The 16,086-nt window shown below is 36.7% G+C and overlaps 1 protein-coding gene across 2 annotated transcripts in view; it reads left to right on the forward strand.

The window, feature by feature from the left end:
• Positions 1-2,656, forward strand: part of HNF4G (hepatocyte nuclear factor 4 gamma) — a 129,379-nt gene extending 126,723 nt beyond the window's left edge. For both annotated transcript variants that reach the window (XM_047842355.1, XM_047842356.1), the window contains one exon: positions 311-2,656. In XM_047842355.1, the coding sequence (XP_047698311.1) occupies positions 311-432 (122 nt within the window). In that variant the 3' untranslated portion in view covers positions 433-2,656. The remainder of the gene's footprint in view (positions 1-310) is intronic.
• The last annotated feature ends 13,430 nt before the right edge of the window (positions 2,657-16,086 follow it).

Below are 16,086 nucleotides of genomic sequence, written 5' to 3' on the forward strand. Positions count from 1 at the left end.
GCTGGGTTTGAGAGAATCAAATGCTCATAAATGCTATTAAGAAAGACAGTACATGACTGTTGAGTGACTATGAAGAAGTTTAAGCATCTCTATTCCGTTTGGATGCTATCTGGGAGGGAGGAGGGCAGTGCAACTCCAATAGCACCTCAGTGAGCTCATAACGGATTAGATAATCATACTTTATACATGATCTTCATATATATGATAATATCTCCAAAGTGGAATAATGCACATGGGTGTCATGCAGGGCTTACTAGGCCGGGCCAGGGTGACTGTCACCATCACATACAATTCTCTGATTCTTTTTTAGCAACTCCTGAGACCCCACTCCCTTCCCCACCACAAGGCTCTGGACAAGAACAGTACAAAATAGCCGCAAACCAAGCTTCAGTGATTTCACACCAGCCTCTCTCCAAACAAAAGCAATTGTGAGAATATGTTTACTCCTGAATGGCACTGCGTAAATGTGAAAACTTGTTGGTCTTAAAATAACTCAGGATAGTACTTTTGGCAAACTCTTAGCCAAGGCTTCTTCATGGTGCTGTTGTAAGATGGTATCCTCTTTTCTTGTTTATATGCTCATTTTGTTTGTTGTTGCTATTGTTTAAAACTTTCAGATGCAAATAATGTATATCTGAGTTTCAATATGTTTGTATAGTATATTTTTCCAACTTCCCTTGCACTGCTCTGGAACCAGTTGAATCCTATGTACTACTTTCATTTGTTGTCTCGATATTAATTTAAATCTGTAAATAATTGCTTCATTGTGATGTGATGCAGAACTGAGTGTTCTTTTGTGACTAAGAATGGTAGGTAGATCAGCAATTCCAGATCAGTGTAAAATGAACCATTTTTTTTTTATCAATTTCAAACTTGCAAGTTAGAAAAATAAAGCAGTTGCTATAAAATAGGAAATATTTATTTGAAGAATCACTTGTGGATATCCAGTGGCTAAGAAGCATCTTTCTGGCCCACAGTTAAATACACCTCTATCTTAAGCTTAGAAAATTATAGTCATGCCGAGGCTGACTGGCTATTCCTTGTAATCCTGCCTATATTTGAAGATGTATTTTAACATAAAACATGTTTGTTTTACCAATCAAGATACAGGATAAATGGTAAAAAAGGAAACCCTTAACACAGTGGCTCGACCAAGAGAAACCCTGCCTTCTCTCTCCTAAAACAATCTGGTAGTCATCCATTGACTTGAATTTTAGCATATGCCTGCCTCTAGTTCCCAGGGACCCTGCAAGAGCAGTCTTTAGGTGATAAGCCTTGTGCCAACTAAAACGGCACCACTCTGGGAGGCTGATATTGGGAGACAAAATGGCCATTGTCACACACACAGTGTCTCACTTAATCCTCACGGCAACCCCGTAAGAGAGGTATTATTGTCTTTCACTTATAAATGAAGAAACCTATTGCTTGGAGGGTTGAAGTACATAACTGAAGTTTGTAAACCTGAAGAGCAGGACAGCCACCTTGACGCCCAGATCTGCTGGACTCTAAGGAGAATAAATCTGGTGTGGAATGAAAAATGTGAGCTTCTTACTATGGTTTTTAAATATATGCAGTTGATGTGATGACTGAATCCTGCCCATCTTGTTACCTGTAACACATATTTACATGTAATCAATGAGTGTAAATTTGTTGCAGCACGAATAAGAAACCACTGTTGTCGCTTTAATGTCTTCCCCCCAAAACAAAAAACAAAAAAAACAAGACAAAAACACAAAACAAAACCTTAAAACAAATTAAAGGAAATAAAAGACATACCAGATAGGTTATGATGAAAACACAAATGCAAATCACTGGCTCAGAGGATTTTCAAAAATCCAGTGGACTGAGGAGTACAGTTCATTGGAGCCCTATTTGATATCATCTAAAGCTGAAGTGTATTTGAAAACAATGCATGATGGGCCACCTCAAGAAATAGTGATCTCCCTCACTCTCTTTCTCTATCACACACACACACACACACACACACACACACACAAGCAAGGAAATATCACTGAGTAATTATGAGTGATACAAAAAATAGTGTCCCAACTTGTAAGAGACTAAATTAACTGATTTTTACAGAATCTCTCAAAATTTCTAAGATTTCATAACCCCCATTTACCCTACGAATAAAAAGCGTTCTGTTAATATTAACTAACTTATTCAGTGTAGAAAAATGGTTAATTGGAAGCTATAATGGATTTAATAAAATCAAAATTCCTTCAGTAGCTGGTACCTGAAAACTGTAAAATATATCTTTGAGAGTGAGGGAGGGAAGAGGAAAGTTTACTTCACTCTTATTTTTTGGAAATTTACTCTAGCGTCTCAATTTCATGTATAAGAATGCTTTTGATCTTTATAAATAACAAATACTTTTGTAGGTTTCTGTTTTACTTGTTGTGCTGTTCTTTTAGTAGATATTAAAAAAATTCATTTTTAGTGAACCCTTTAACTTATCTGCATATATTTACTAAACAGCTTTGTTTTAGAAATTATTGCTAACGATTTTGTTTTAATAACTATGGTCAGGGAATTTTTAATATAATATTTTTGTATACTTAACTGCCAAAAATGCTGGACAAAGAGGAACTGAAGTTTTCAGTGTATTTTCAAAATATTGATAATGAAACTTATTGCTTTTATATAGCACAAAACTTTTTCAGGTGGTAAATATGAATAATTTATTGTGAAATAATGATTCATTTTATAAATGTAAAATTATTTTTATAAATTTTATTGTTGAAAATCAAAACTTACTAAATTTTTAAGTGTAAATTATAGTGAGATTAAGATATTTCTAAACTGTGATATGTTGTTTCACTGAACTTTCTAAATAAAAATTGAGAAAAAAAACTGAAGTAGGGTGCTTCATTATTGTTTAAAATGATTTTGTACTTTTAGAGATATGGATAATATATTTTATATGGACATTTAATTAAATTCATATATAGTTCACTAATACTGGTCTTCAGAGGCCAGAGCAAAATTAATTAGCACATCTCCAAATAATCATAGAATTGGCTACTGATTGAAGGGAGAATCCTCACATTTGAGCTTTATGATGTAGTTATTCTTTAAAGTTTTGTGATAGTGATTAAAATAAATGAGCTAGCTTGGCTTAAACGTTGTATCCATATACTCTGGCAATACATTTTTAACCTAGATGTTTTAATTGCCGTTGTCCTGTGTTCATATTTAATTGCCTACCATGTTTTAAAATATGAAAGCATGTAATTTTTATATCTTTGTGGATAATACAAGAAATATACTCTAATTTAATAGAGAAAGAAGAATTCTTGCTCTAGGCCACAGGAAGATTGCAACCTAGAATAAAGATAAAACATTGCATGTATTAGTAATAAGGTTTATTTCACTCTATAGTCAAGTGCAATTTGACATCCATTTCAACCTGGGCATTTGAGCTGATCTTTTTATGTCACTTCCTTCCCTCCAAGATTTCACTAACTGCCCAGAGAAAGACTTTTTAAAAAATAAGAACCATCTATACATTTCCTGAAATTAAATTTTAATTTTAAACTAAATTAAAAATTTTTTTTCGGGGCACCTGGGTGGCGCAGTCGGTTAAGCGTCCGACCTCAGCCAGGTCACGATCTCGCGGTCCGGGAGTTCGAGCCCCGCGTCAGGCTCTGGGCTGATGGCTCAGAGCCTGGAGCCCGTTTCCGATTCTGTGTCTCCCTCTCTCTCTGCCCCTCCCCCGTTCATGCTCTGTCTCTCTCTGTCCCCAAAATAAATAAACGTTGAAAAAAAAATTAAAAAAAAAAAAAAAAAAAGAAAGAAAAAAAAAGAAAAAAAAAAATTTTTTTCTGCAAAATATAAGGCAGATGACATCAGAGTAAAAGAAATGCAGACTTGTCCATGATTAACCATGAGTATAATCGTGCTGCTGTGAAAGTGATATGAAATTCCACAAATAGAGCCCTCTAAATCTTCAGGGCCACCAGAGTGGCTCAGTTGGTTGAGTGTGCGACTCTTGATTTCAGCTCAGGTCATGATCCCAGGGTCTTGGGAGCAAGCCCTCCATTGGGCTCCGTGCTGAGCATGGAGCCTGCTTAGGATTCTCTCTCTCTCTCTCTCTCTCTCTGCTTCTTCCCTGCTTCCTCAGACCCTCCCCAGCTTGTGCGTGCACTCAACCTCTCTTTCTCTTTTTAAAAACAAATATCAAAGTTGTAACACAAGAGGCTAAGACCAAGATAAGAGCATGTGATAGTCAATGAATGTCAAATCAAAGGACGTAAGGAGCTACAGCGGTGACCCACTGTGGAAGACTCACTATGTGATTCACCTGATTTCCCTTGAGGCAGATGGCTTGATCAGTGAAGGAGGGTCGGGGCCACAACAATTTCCAAATTAGGAGAGTCGGATTCAGTTACAGAAGAGATAGATCCTGACTTCAGAGTACTCTAATAATCTCGTGAAAGAAGGTACTCAATTCAGTAGTGAACTTCCTCCCTACCTGTTTCCCCCCACAGGTGTTTCCCCCCACCTGCCAACCCCCTGAGGGTCTCCTTATAGACACAGATAACTGAGGTTTTGATATACATAGACTTATCTAAGTAGATAAGTCTATTGGGTGGATAGGATGCAACTGGATAGGATGAAGGACAAAGACAATTCTATCCACCTACTCGGACACGGAAACTCTGAAAATTAGCAGTTACTGAAGAAATCTGTAACCTTTCCTCCTGTGACCATCTTTCAAAAGTAGCCGGTGCTCTATCTTGTATCCAGTTTGATCCCTTATCTGGAAAAATAATCATTTGGAAAATGCAAAGTTTGCCCTATAAGACAAAAAGTAAGTGCTTCGAAGAGGGTCCAGGGACAGGTGAGAGGGAAGAAGAAACTATACCAGGACTCTAATTTTACATAGGTTGCAAATAACAAGGTACAACTATATGTGTGTGTGTGTATTTCCTCTTGATATTTCATAAAATAAATGCAATTAAAAATTAATTTATAGATAACCATTAATAGAACAAAAATAAGATTCATAAAATACACTATTTAAAAAAAAGAATAAGGAAAATTGAGCAGTCTGGTGAACAAGTAGTTTTTTTAAAAAAGAAATTATCAGGGTACCTGGGTGGTTCAGTTGGTTAAGCATCTGACTTCAGCTCAGGTCATGATCTTGTGGTTCCTGAACTCAAGCCCTGCATCGGGCTCTATGCTGACAGCTCAGAGCCTGGAGCCTGCTTCGGATTCTGTGTCTCCCTCTTTCTCTCTATGCTCCTCTCCCACTCATGTTCTGTCTCTCTCTCTCTCTCAAAAAAAAATTAATAAAAAGAAAAAAGAAAAATTATCAAGGAAACATAACTAAAAATAATATGAGAGATATATGACAAAACTCAGATATCTCATCAACTTTTATAAGTTAAAAACATCACCTAGTACCATATAATTACTTTTAGATTAGATTAGAATACAAATTCATCTGTTTTTATTACATAATTCATTACATAATTCTTTAGTACATAAATCTTTACAAAGCAATCCAGTAAGTGACATTTATGCATTATCCAATATGTATATATTAAACCTCTACACTTTGGCAAAAATTTATAGACATTGGAGCTCTCAAGTTTCTAATGGAATTTTGAGGCAGAAAAACATTAAGCCATAATCATACAAATAATTAAAGATAACCAATGATTACTTTCTAGTCCAAGAACTAGATGTTCTGAGAGTTTCCTAGATGAATTTACTTCTAGATCAGGAAAGAGCTCTCAGAAAAAAACTGAGAGAAGACTGTAAGTAAAGCTCAGTGAACAAAACAGGGCCAAAACCTGAGGCTATGAAGGTGACAGGAGGCAGATGACAGGGTTCTTAATGGACCATGGTATTTTAGGTTTTAGTTTAACTATATCCATGTGATTCACCAAATGGTTTTAAGTAGAGTGGAACATGATCCAATTTGATTTTTTGGAACAGATCCCTCCGCTAAATGGAAATGAGTCAAGTTGGAGCAGAAACATCATCCTTAAAAGGAAGTAAGAAGAGATGTCTGTATTTTGGATTAGGATGAGAGTACCAAGTTTGGTACCAAATATATGCTACCAAATATATACTAATATATATGACTATCATTTGGAAGCAGACACAATAAAACTTCCAAACTTGATATTTGGTGTGTCCGATGGTGTAGTTGCTTTGAAAAGAATGTTCATGTTCTTACGGGGGCTAAACACTCAATTACCAGTAGGAGCCAAAAGAAATGAAAATTTGTGTCAAGGGGCACCTGGGTGGCACAGTCAGTTAAGCATCAGACTCCTGTTTTCAGCTCAACTCATGATCCCAGGGGATCCCAGAGGTGTGGGATCAAACCCTGTATCAGGCTCCCCGCTGAGCATGGAGCCTGCTTGGGTTTCTCTCTCTCCCTCTCTCTCTCTGCCTCTCACCCACCACTAAAAATAAATGAATAAACATAAAAAAAGGAAAGAAAATATGTGTCAAATAAGGACCTGTGTAGTTTTTTGACACAAAAGTATATACTGTCAATTAAAAAAAAAAGGAAACTAGTCTATTGTGAGAGACTGCAAATCAATTATTGCCAAGGCTTGAATCTGATTTCAAAGAGGCAGGAGGGAATTTGTGGGTGGGAGGTGGGGAATGATACCTTTGCATATCTATTTTGGTGATGGTCATATTTGTATGCTTAACATTTAAATGTGTATATTTTACTGTATATAAAGTATATCTCAATAAAGTTCACAAAAACAAAATATACTAACTGTATTATTTAAAAATTACAGGGGCGCCTGGGTGGCGCAGTCGGTTAAGCGTCCGACTTCAGCCAGGTCACGATCTCGTGGTCCGTGAGTTCGAGCCCCGCGTCGGGCTCTGGGCTGATGGCTCAGAGCCTGGAGCCTGTTTCCGATTCTGTGTCTCCCTCTCTCTCTGCCCCTCCCCCGTTCATGCTCTGTCTCTCTCTGTCCCAAAAATAAATTAAAATGTTGAAAAAAAATAAAAAAAATAAATAAAATAAAAACTACAGGGGCTCTGGGTATCTCAGTCAATTAAGCATCCCACTCTTAATTTCGATCCAGGTCATGATTTCAAAGTTCATGAGATTGAGCTCCATGCCTGGCTCTGTGCTGTCAGTGTGGAGCCTGCTTGGGATTCTCTCTTTCCCTCTCTCTCTGTCCCTCCCTCACTTGTGCATTGCTCTCTCTCTCTCTCCTTCAAAATAAATAAACTTAAAAACATTTTTTTAATTACAAAAACAGAAAGAAATAAACATAATGCTGTAGAAAATAATATATAAATAAGAAAGTAAAAACATATAACTTAAGAAATAGAAAAAAATAGGGGCGCCTGGGTGGCGCAGTCGGTTAAGCGTCCGACTTCAGCCAGGTCACGATCTCGCGGTCCGTGAGTTCGAGCCCTGCGTCGGGCTCTGGGCTGATGGCTCAGAGCCTGGAGCCTGTTTCCGATTCTGTGTCTCCCTCTCTCTCTGCCCCTCCCCCGTTCATGCTCTGTCTCTCTCTGTCCCAAAAATAAATAAACGTTAAAAAAAATTTTTTTTAAGAAATAGAAAAAAATATATAATTTGTAATAAATCCAGCTACTAGTGCTCTGAAGTGATAAATAAATTAGATGAAATTTTGATTAAAGAAAATGGAGCAAGTACAAAGAAATGTACAAGCCAACAACTTTTTAAAAATATTATTTTTAATGTTTATTTATTTTTGAGAGAGAGAGAGACAGAGCACAAGTGGGAGGAGGGGCAGAGAGAGAAGGAGACATAGAATCCGAAGCAGGCTCCAGGCTCTGAGCTGTCAGCACAGAGCCCGACGTGGGGCTCAAACTCACAAGATGTGAGATCATGACCTGAGCAAAAGTTGGAGGCTTCACCGACTGAGCCACCCAGGTGCCCCACCAGCCAATAATTTTTATGAATATAACTGCAAAATGTCTAGACAAAATACTGGAAAATTAAATTTAGTGCTATAATGAAAGGATAACATAACATACTCAAGTGGGCTTTTTGTTCCAAAAATGAATTACTGGGTTAACATTTGAACATCAAGCCTTAATGGCAGAACTATCTCCACCGAATGTGCATCATAGTTTAACTTCTGCCAAAGTTGGCTTCCATCTTCCCTCTTGGATATGCACCCTTAAAGTCTTCCCTGCTGAGTATGCTACATGCTAACTTCAGAGTCTGATTCCTAGGTAACCCACCTAAAACAACCTATAGAATTCATTTATACTTATATGCTAATGTAGGTAACTGTAAAATGAAATTAATCAACCATATGGCTTACTATATCATCAAAAAAATTGGTGAAAATCAGATTTATGAAGCATCGATTACACTATCATCAGAAGTCAAATTTACAAAAAATAACCTAATGAAAAGGGTTACACTGAAATGCTGAAAACTCTGAGGCATTTCTGAAAGTTTAATTTATCTTCAGATAAATTAAGGCACCGATTAAGGCAAGGATGTTGATGAAGTAGAGTTACAGATGTATGGAAATAGACATGAAAATGAAACGGCTGGCCAGACCAGAGATTCCATTAGAAAAAGTTATTATACTTACAGATTTTGTAAAAGAGGAGTCCCAGATGACAAACTTCCAGCTTTGCCTTTTTCACAGGCTATTTATTTTTCTGCTGGGGTCTTCTTCTTCTTCTTCTTCTCCTTCTCCTTCTCCTTCTTCTTCTTCTCTTTTTCTTTTTCCTCTCTTGGCATGTTCCCATGTGTCTTGTAAAATGTCATTAATATATCACCTTCACCCCTTCTGTGAGCATGTTTAAAACTTTCTCAGGTAAAATTAAGGACTTCCTTACAAGTTTTATTATTTGTTGTTTATACTGCTATTTTACCATTTATTTCAATGCTTTAATTATTGCTTATTGTCAGTTAGAATGAACCCCAGAAGAGCCGGTACCAGTTGGGTACATTTTGAATTGCAAAGATTCAACAGAATTCCCAGCAATTAATAGGTGATCAATAGTGATTTCTAAATTAGACAAGAGAATAGTCACAACTATGAATTCTTGTTAGTAAAGATGAAGAAGGAAATGAACTGAAGATAAAAATACATTTTTACCTCTTATTCAATGGATTATTTTTAGATAATGGTAACTATTTCTACAAGACAGTTTATCATATTAATTTGTAAAAGTAAAAATAATAAAAAAACCATCAATTATTTTTATCAGTGAAACATTATCACTTAATCCTTGTCTGTAGTATTTTGTGATCTTTTCTCAGATATTTTTTTTTTAATCTTTTAAAATTTACATCCAAATTAGTTAGCATATAGTGCAAAAATGATTTCAGGAGTAGATTCCTTAGTGCCCCTTACCCATTTAGCCCATCCCCCCTCCCACAACCCCTCCAGTAACTCTCAGTTTGTTCTCCCTATTTATGAATTTCCTGTTTTGTCCCCTTCCCTGTTTTTATATTATTTTTGTTTCCCTTTCCTTATGTTCATCTGTTTTGTCCTTTAAAATACTCATATGAGTGAAGTCATATGATTTTTGTCTTTCTCTGACTGACTAAAGTCACTTAGCATAATATCCTCCAGTTCCACCCACATAGTTGCAAATGGCAAGATTTCATTCTTTTTGATTGCTGAGTAATACTCCATTATATATATATATATATATATACACCACATATATATATATATACCACATATATATATATACCACATATATATATATACCACATATATATATATATATATATATATACCACATATATATATATATATATATATATATATATATATACATCTTCTTTATCCATTCATCCATCGAGGGACACTTGGGCTCTTTCCATGCTTTGGCTATTGTTGATAGTGCTGCTATAAACATGGGGGTGCATGTGTCCCTTTGAAACAGTACACCTGTATACCTTGGATAAATGCCTAGTAGTGCAATTGCTGGGTCGTTGGGTAGTTCTATTTTTAGTTTTTTGAGGAACCTCCATACTGTTTTCCAGAGTGGCTGCACCAGCTTGTATTCCCACCAACAATGCAAAAGAGATCCTCTTTCTCCACATCCTCGCCAACATCTGTGGTTGCCTGAGTTGTTCATGTTAGCCATTCTGACAGGTGTAAGGTGGTATCTCATGGTGGTTTTGATTTGTATCTTCCTGATGATGAGTGATGTTGATCATTTTTTCATGTGTCAGTTGGCCATCTGGATGTCTTCTTTGGAGAAGTGTCTATTCATGTCTTTTGCCCATTGCTTCACTGGATTATTTGTTTTTTGGGTGTTGAGTTTGATAAGTTCTTCATTGATTTTGGATACTAACCCTTTATATGATGTGTCATTTGCAGATATCTTCTCCCATTCTGTCAGTTGCCTTTTAGTTTTGCTGATGGTTTCCTTCACTGTGCAGAAGCTTTTTATTTTGATGAGGTCCCAGGAGTTCATTTTTGCTTTTGTTTCCCTTGCCTCCAGAGACGTGTTAAGTAAGAAGTTGCTGCGGCCAAGATCAAAGAAGTTTTTGCCTGCTTTCTCCTCAAGGATTTTGATGGCTTCCTGTCTTACATTGAGGTCTTTCATCCATTTTGAGTTTATTTTTGGGTATGGTGTAAGAAAGTGATCCAGGTTCGTTCTTCTGCATGTTGCTGTCCAATTTTCCCAGCACCACTTGCTGAAGAGACTGTCTTTATTCCACTGGATATTCTTTCCTACTTTGTCAAAAATTAGTTGGCCATATGTTTGTGGGTCCATTTCTGGGTTCTCTATTCTGTTCTATTGATCTGAGTGTCTGTTCTTGTGCCAGGAACATACTGTCTTGATGATTACAGCTTTGTAGTATAGCTTGAAGTCTGGGATTGTGGTGCCTCCTGCTTTGGTTTTCTTTTTCAAGAATGCTTTGGCTATTCAGGGTCTCTTATGCTTCCATACAAATTTTAGGATTATTTGTTCTAGTTCTGTGAAGAATGCTGGTGTTACTTTGATAGGGATTGCATTGAATATGTAGATTGCTTTGGGTAGTATCAACATTTTAACAATATTTGTTCTTCCTATCCAGGAGCATGGAATCTTTTTCCATTTTTTTGTGTCTTCTTCAATTTCTTTCATAAGCTTTCTATAGTTTTCAGTATATAGATTTTTCACCTCTTTGGTTAGATTTATTCCTAGGTATTTTATGGGTTTTGGTGCAACTGTAAATGGGATCAATTCCTTCATTTCTCTTTCTGTCGCTCCATTGTTGGTGTATGGGAATGCAACAGATTTCTGTGCATTGATATTATATCCTGCAACTTTGCTGAGTTCATGAATCAATTTTAGCCATTTTTTGGTGGAATCTTTTGGGTTTTCCATATAGAGTATCATGTCATCTGCGCAAAGTGAAAGTTTGACCTCCTCCTGGCCGATTTGGATGCCTTTTATTTCTTTGTGTTGTCTGATTGCTGAGGCTAAGACTTCTAATACTATGTTGAATAACAGTGGCGAGAGTGGACATCTCTGTCTTGCTCCTGACCTTGGGGGGAAAGCTGTTAGTTTTTCCCCATTGAGGATGATATTAACATTGGGTCTTTCGTATATGGCTCTTATGATCTTGAGGTATGATCCTTCTATCCCTACTTCTTGAGGGTTTTTATCAAGAAATGATGCTGTATTTTGTCAAATGCTTTCTCTACATCTATTGAGAGGATCATGTGGTTCTTGTCCTATCTTTTATTGATGTGATGAATCACATTGATTGCTTTGTGGATACTGAACCAGCCGTGCATTGCAGGTATAAATCCCACTTGGTCATGGTGAATAATTTTTTTAATGTATTGTTGGATCTGGTTGGATAATATCTTGTTGAGGATTTTTGCATCCATGTTCATCAGGGAAATTCATCTATAGGTCTCCTTTTTAGTGGGGTCTCTGGTTTTGGAATCAAGATAATGCTGGCTTCACAGAAAGAGTTTGGAAGTTTTCCTTCCATTTCTATTTTTTGGAATAGCTTCAAGAGAATAGGTGTTAACTCTTCCTTAAATGTTTGGTAGAATTCCCCTGGAAAGCCATCTGGCCCTGGACTCTTGTTTCTTGGCAGATTTTTGATTACTAATTCTATTTCCTTACTGGTTATGGGTCTAATCAAATTTTATATTTCCTCCTGTTTCAGTTTTGGTGGTGTATATGTTTCTAGGAATTTGTCCATTTCTTCCAGATTGCCCATTTTATTGGCATATAATTGCTCATGATATTCTCTTACTATTGGTTTTATTTCTGTTGTGTTGATTGTGATCTGTCCTCTTTCATTCTTGGCTTTATTTATTTGGGTCCTTTCCTTTTTCTTTTTGATCAAACTGGCTAGTGCTTTATCAATTTTGTTAACTCTTTCAAAGAACCAGCTTCTGGTTTCATTGATCTGTTCTACTGGTTTTTTGGTTTTGATAGCATTAATTTCTGCTCTAATCTTTATTATTTCCTGTCTTCTGCCAGTTTTGCATTTTATTTGCTGTTCTTTTCCAGCTCCTTAAGGCATAACATTAGGTTGTGTGTCTGAGATCTTTCTTTCTTCTTTAGGAAGGCCTGGATTGCTATATACTTTCCTCTTATGACTGCCTTTGCTGCGTCCCAGGGGTTTTGGGTTGTGGTGCTATCATTTTCATTGACTTCCATATACTTTTTAATTTCCTCTTTAACTTCTTGGTTATCCCATTCATTCTTTAGTAGGATGTTCTTCAGTCTCCGAGTATTTGTTTTCTTTCCAAATTTTTTTCTTGTGGTTGATTTCGAGTTTCATAGCGTTATGGTCTGAAAATATTCACGGTATGATCTGGATCTTTTTGTACTTACTTAGGGCTGATTTGTGTCCCAGCATATGGTCTATTCTGGAGAACGTTCCATGTGCACTGGAGAAGAATGTATTCTGCTGCTTTAGGATGAAATGTTCTGAATATATCTGTTAAGTCCATCTGGTCCAGTGTGTCATTCAAAGCCATTGTTTCCTTGTTGATTTTTTGATTAGATGATCTGTCCACTGCTGTGGGTGGGGTGTTGAAGTCTCCTACTATTATGGTATTACTATCGATGAATTTCTTTATGTTGGTGATTCATTGATTTATATATTTTTTGTGCTCTACATTTGGCACATAAATGTTTACAATTGTTAGGTCTTCTTGGTGGATAGACCCCTTGATTATGGTATAATGCCCTTCTGCATCTCTTGATACAGTCTTTATTTTAAAGTCTAAGTTGTCTGATATATGTATGGCTACTCTGGCTTTCTTTTGTTGACCATTAGCATGATAGATGGTTCTCCATCCCCTTATTTTCAGTCTGAAGGTATCTTTTGGTCTAAAGTAGGTCTCTTGTAAACAGCATATAGATGGATCTTGTTTTCTTATCCATTATGTTACCCTATGTCTTTTGATTGGAGCATTGAGTCCATTGATGTTTAGAGTGAGTACTGAAAGATATGAATTTATTGCCATTATGATGCTTGTAGAGTTGGAGTTTCTGGTGGTGTTCTCTGGTCCTTTCTAATCTTTGTTGCTTTGGGTATTTATATATATGTATGTATATATATATTTTCATATTTTCTCCCCTCAGAGAATCCCCCTTAAAATTTCTTGCAGGGCTCGTTTAGTGGTCACAAACTCCTTTAATTTTTGTTTGTCTGGGAAACTTTTTATCTCTCCTTCTATTTTGAACGACAGCCTTGCTGGATGAAGAATTCTTGGCTGCATATTTTTCTGATTCAGCACACTGAATATATCCTGCCACTCCTTTCTGGCCTGCCAAGTTTCTGTGGATAGGTCTGTTGCAAACCTGATCTGTCTTCCCTTGTATGTTAGGGACTTTTTTCCCTTGCTGCTTTCATGATTCTCTCCTTGCCTGAGTGTTTTGTGAATTTGACTATGATATGCCTGTTGATGGTCGGTTTTTGCTGAATCTTATGAGGGTCCTCTGTGCTTCCTGGATTTTGATGTCTGTGTCTTTCCCCAGGTTAGGACAGTTTTCTGCCACGATTTGCTCACATAACCCCTCTACTCTTATTTCTCTCTCTTCCTCTTTTGGGGCCCCTATGATTCTGATGTTTTTCCTTTTTAATGAGTCACTGATTTCTCTAATTCTTAAATTGTGCTCTTTTGCCTTAATCTCCCTCTTTTTTTCTTCTTCATTATTCTCTATAAGTTTGTACTCTATATCGCTGATTCCCTGTTCTGCCTCATCCATCCTTGCTGCCGCTGCATCCATCCGTGATTCCAGCTCAGTTATAGCATTTTTTATTTCATTTGGGCATTTCTTCTTTTATCTCTGCAGAAAGGAATTCTAATCTACTTTTGACTCCAGCTAGTATTCTTATTATTGTAATTCTAAACTCTGGTTCAGACATCTTGCTTTTATCTGTGTTGGTTAAATCTCTGGCTGTTGTTTCTTCGTGCTCTTTCTTTTGGGGTTAATTCCTTCGTTGTGTCATTTTGAAGGGAGAAAAGGAATTAATGAGGTAGAAAAATTGAAATTAAAAAATATTAAAATTAAAAATTAAAACACACACACACACACACAGAAATCAAATAGATGATGCTAGATTCTAGGTGTGTTTTGGTCTGGGTGTTGAAAGTGGTTTGACAGATTAGAGAAGAAAAAGGGTGGGGGGGAGAAAAAAAAAAGGAAATCGTTTGAGAATTTGATAAAATTAATACACGGAAGTAGATGAAAATGAGATGATGGGGGTAAATATATAATTTGACAAAATATACACAAAAGTAAAGAATATAGTAGAAAAAAATTAAAGAAAAATATTTTTAATAAAAATTAAAAATAAATATGAATTTTTTCTTTTTCTGCATTCAAGAAAAAAGAAAAGAATTAAAAAAGAAAAAAGATTAAAAAAGGAAAGAATAAAAGGAAATCGCTTGAAAATTTGAAAAAGGGAATACACTGTAGTATAATAAAATAAAATGATGCAAGTAAAATCGAATTTGAAAAAATTTACATAAAACAAAAATATAGTAAAAAATTAAATAAAAATATTTTTAAGAAGTTGAAAATAAAAATCAATTTTTTCTCTTTCTGCAATCAAGAAAAAAGAAAAGAATTAAAAAAGAGAATGAAAGAAAAAGAAAGAAAAAATAAGAAAGAAATTGTTTGAAATTTTGAAAAGGTGAATACACTGAAGTAGACTAGAATAAAATGATGGAAGTAAAATAGAATTTGAAAAAATTTACACAAAAGTAAAAAGATAGTAGTAAGAATTAAAGAAAAATATTTTTAACAAAAATTGCAAATAAAAATGCATTTTTTCTCTTTCTTTATTCAAGAAAAAGAAGCCCAAAAGAGAAAACAAAAAAAAAAGAAAGAAAGAAAGTTGAATAGATGAACCTACTAACAGATTGACATAGGACTGAAATTACTGTGTTTTCCCCTAGAAGTCAGTCTATGTAGCTCTTTATAGTCCATAAATTAAGCGGGTAGTGAGACTTGTGTTCTTGAAGAGGGAAGTTGGCCCAGTTGGGTGGAGCTCAGTGTAATAACTCCGCTCTCCAGTAGATGGCGCTGCTAGCCTACTGGGGTGGATTGTTGCGGGGCTCGCAGGTGCGTTTGCGCATGCGCGGGATTGTTGAAAATGGCTCCAGCCAGCTTCCCAATCTGTTCTTCCGGATCAGCAATCGTGCGCCCATCCTCTGTTTTCAGCCCTCCTCCACTCCCCGCTTTTTCACTCTCCGTGACCAGGCCCCAGGCAATACCTCTCTCCCAAGTTTTGTCTCCGATGCGGCTGTTTTCCCTGGCTCCTTACTTCCGAAGGACTGCGACTTTGACCCGTTCTGCCCCTGTGTGGGAGGGTCTCACTGAGCAATGGCCGTATGTCAGCTGTACCCAGGAACACTTGCTGGAGCCTGCTGCTGCCAGTGCCCTGAGACTGAGGCCAGGTGCCAGCCGCCCCAGAAAAAGTTCGCGATACAGTGTAGCAGCAGCATTTCAGGGATTATGGAAAATCACAACACACATCTGGCACCAGGCTTCACCCTTAACGACCTTGCCCCAGCACCAGCGAATGTGGCTGTTTTCTGGGGTCTGCTGGGACCTGGTGGCTTCAACAGTCTCTACCAAATGTCCTTCCAGCAGTGGAACCGCTTTTCCCCGTGTGGCCCG

The sequence above is a fragment of the Prionailurus viverrinus genome, chromosome F2, assembly GCF_022837055.1.
Source record: "Prionailurus viverrinus isolate Anna chromosome F2, UM_Priviv_1.0, whole genome shotgun sequence".
Taxonomy (NCBI): domain Eukaryota; kingdom Metazoa; phylum Chordata; class Mammalia; order Carnivora; family Felidae; genus Prionailurus; species Prionailurus viverrinus.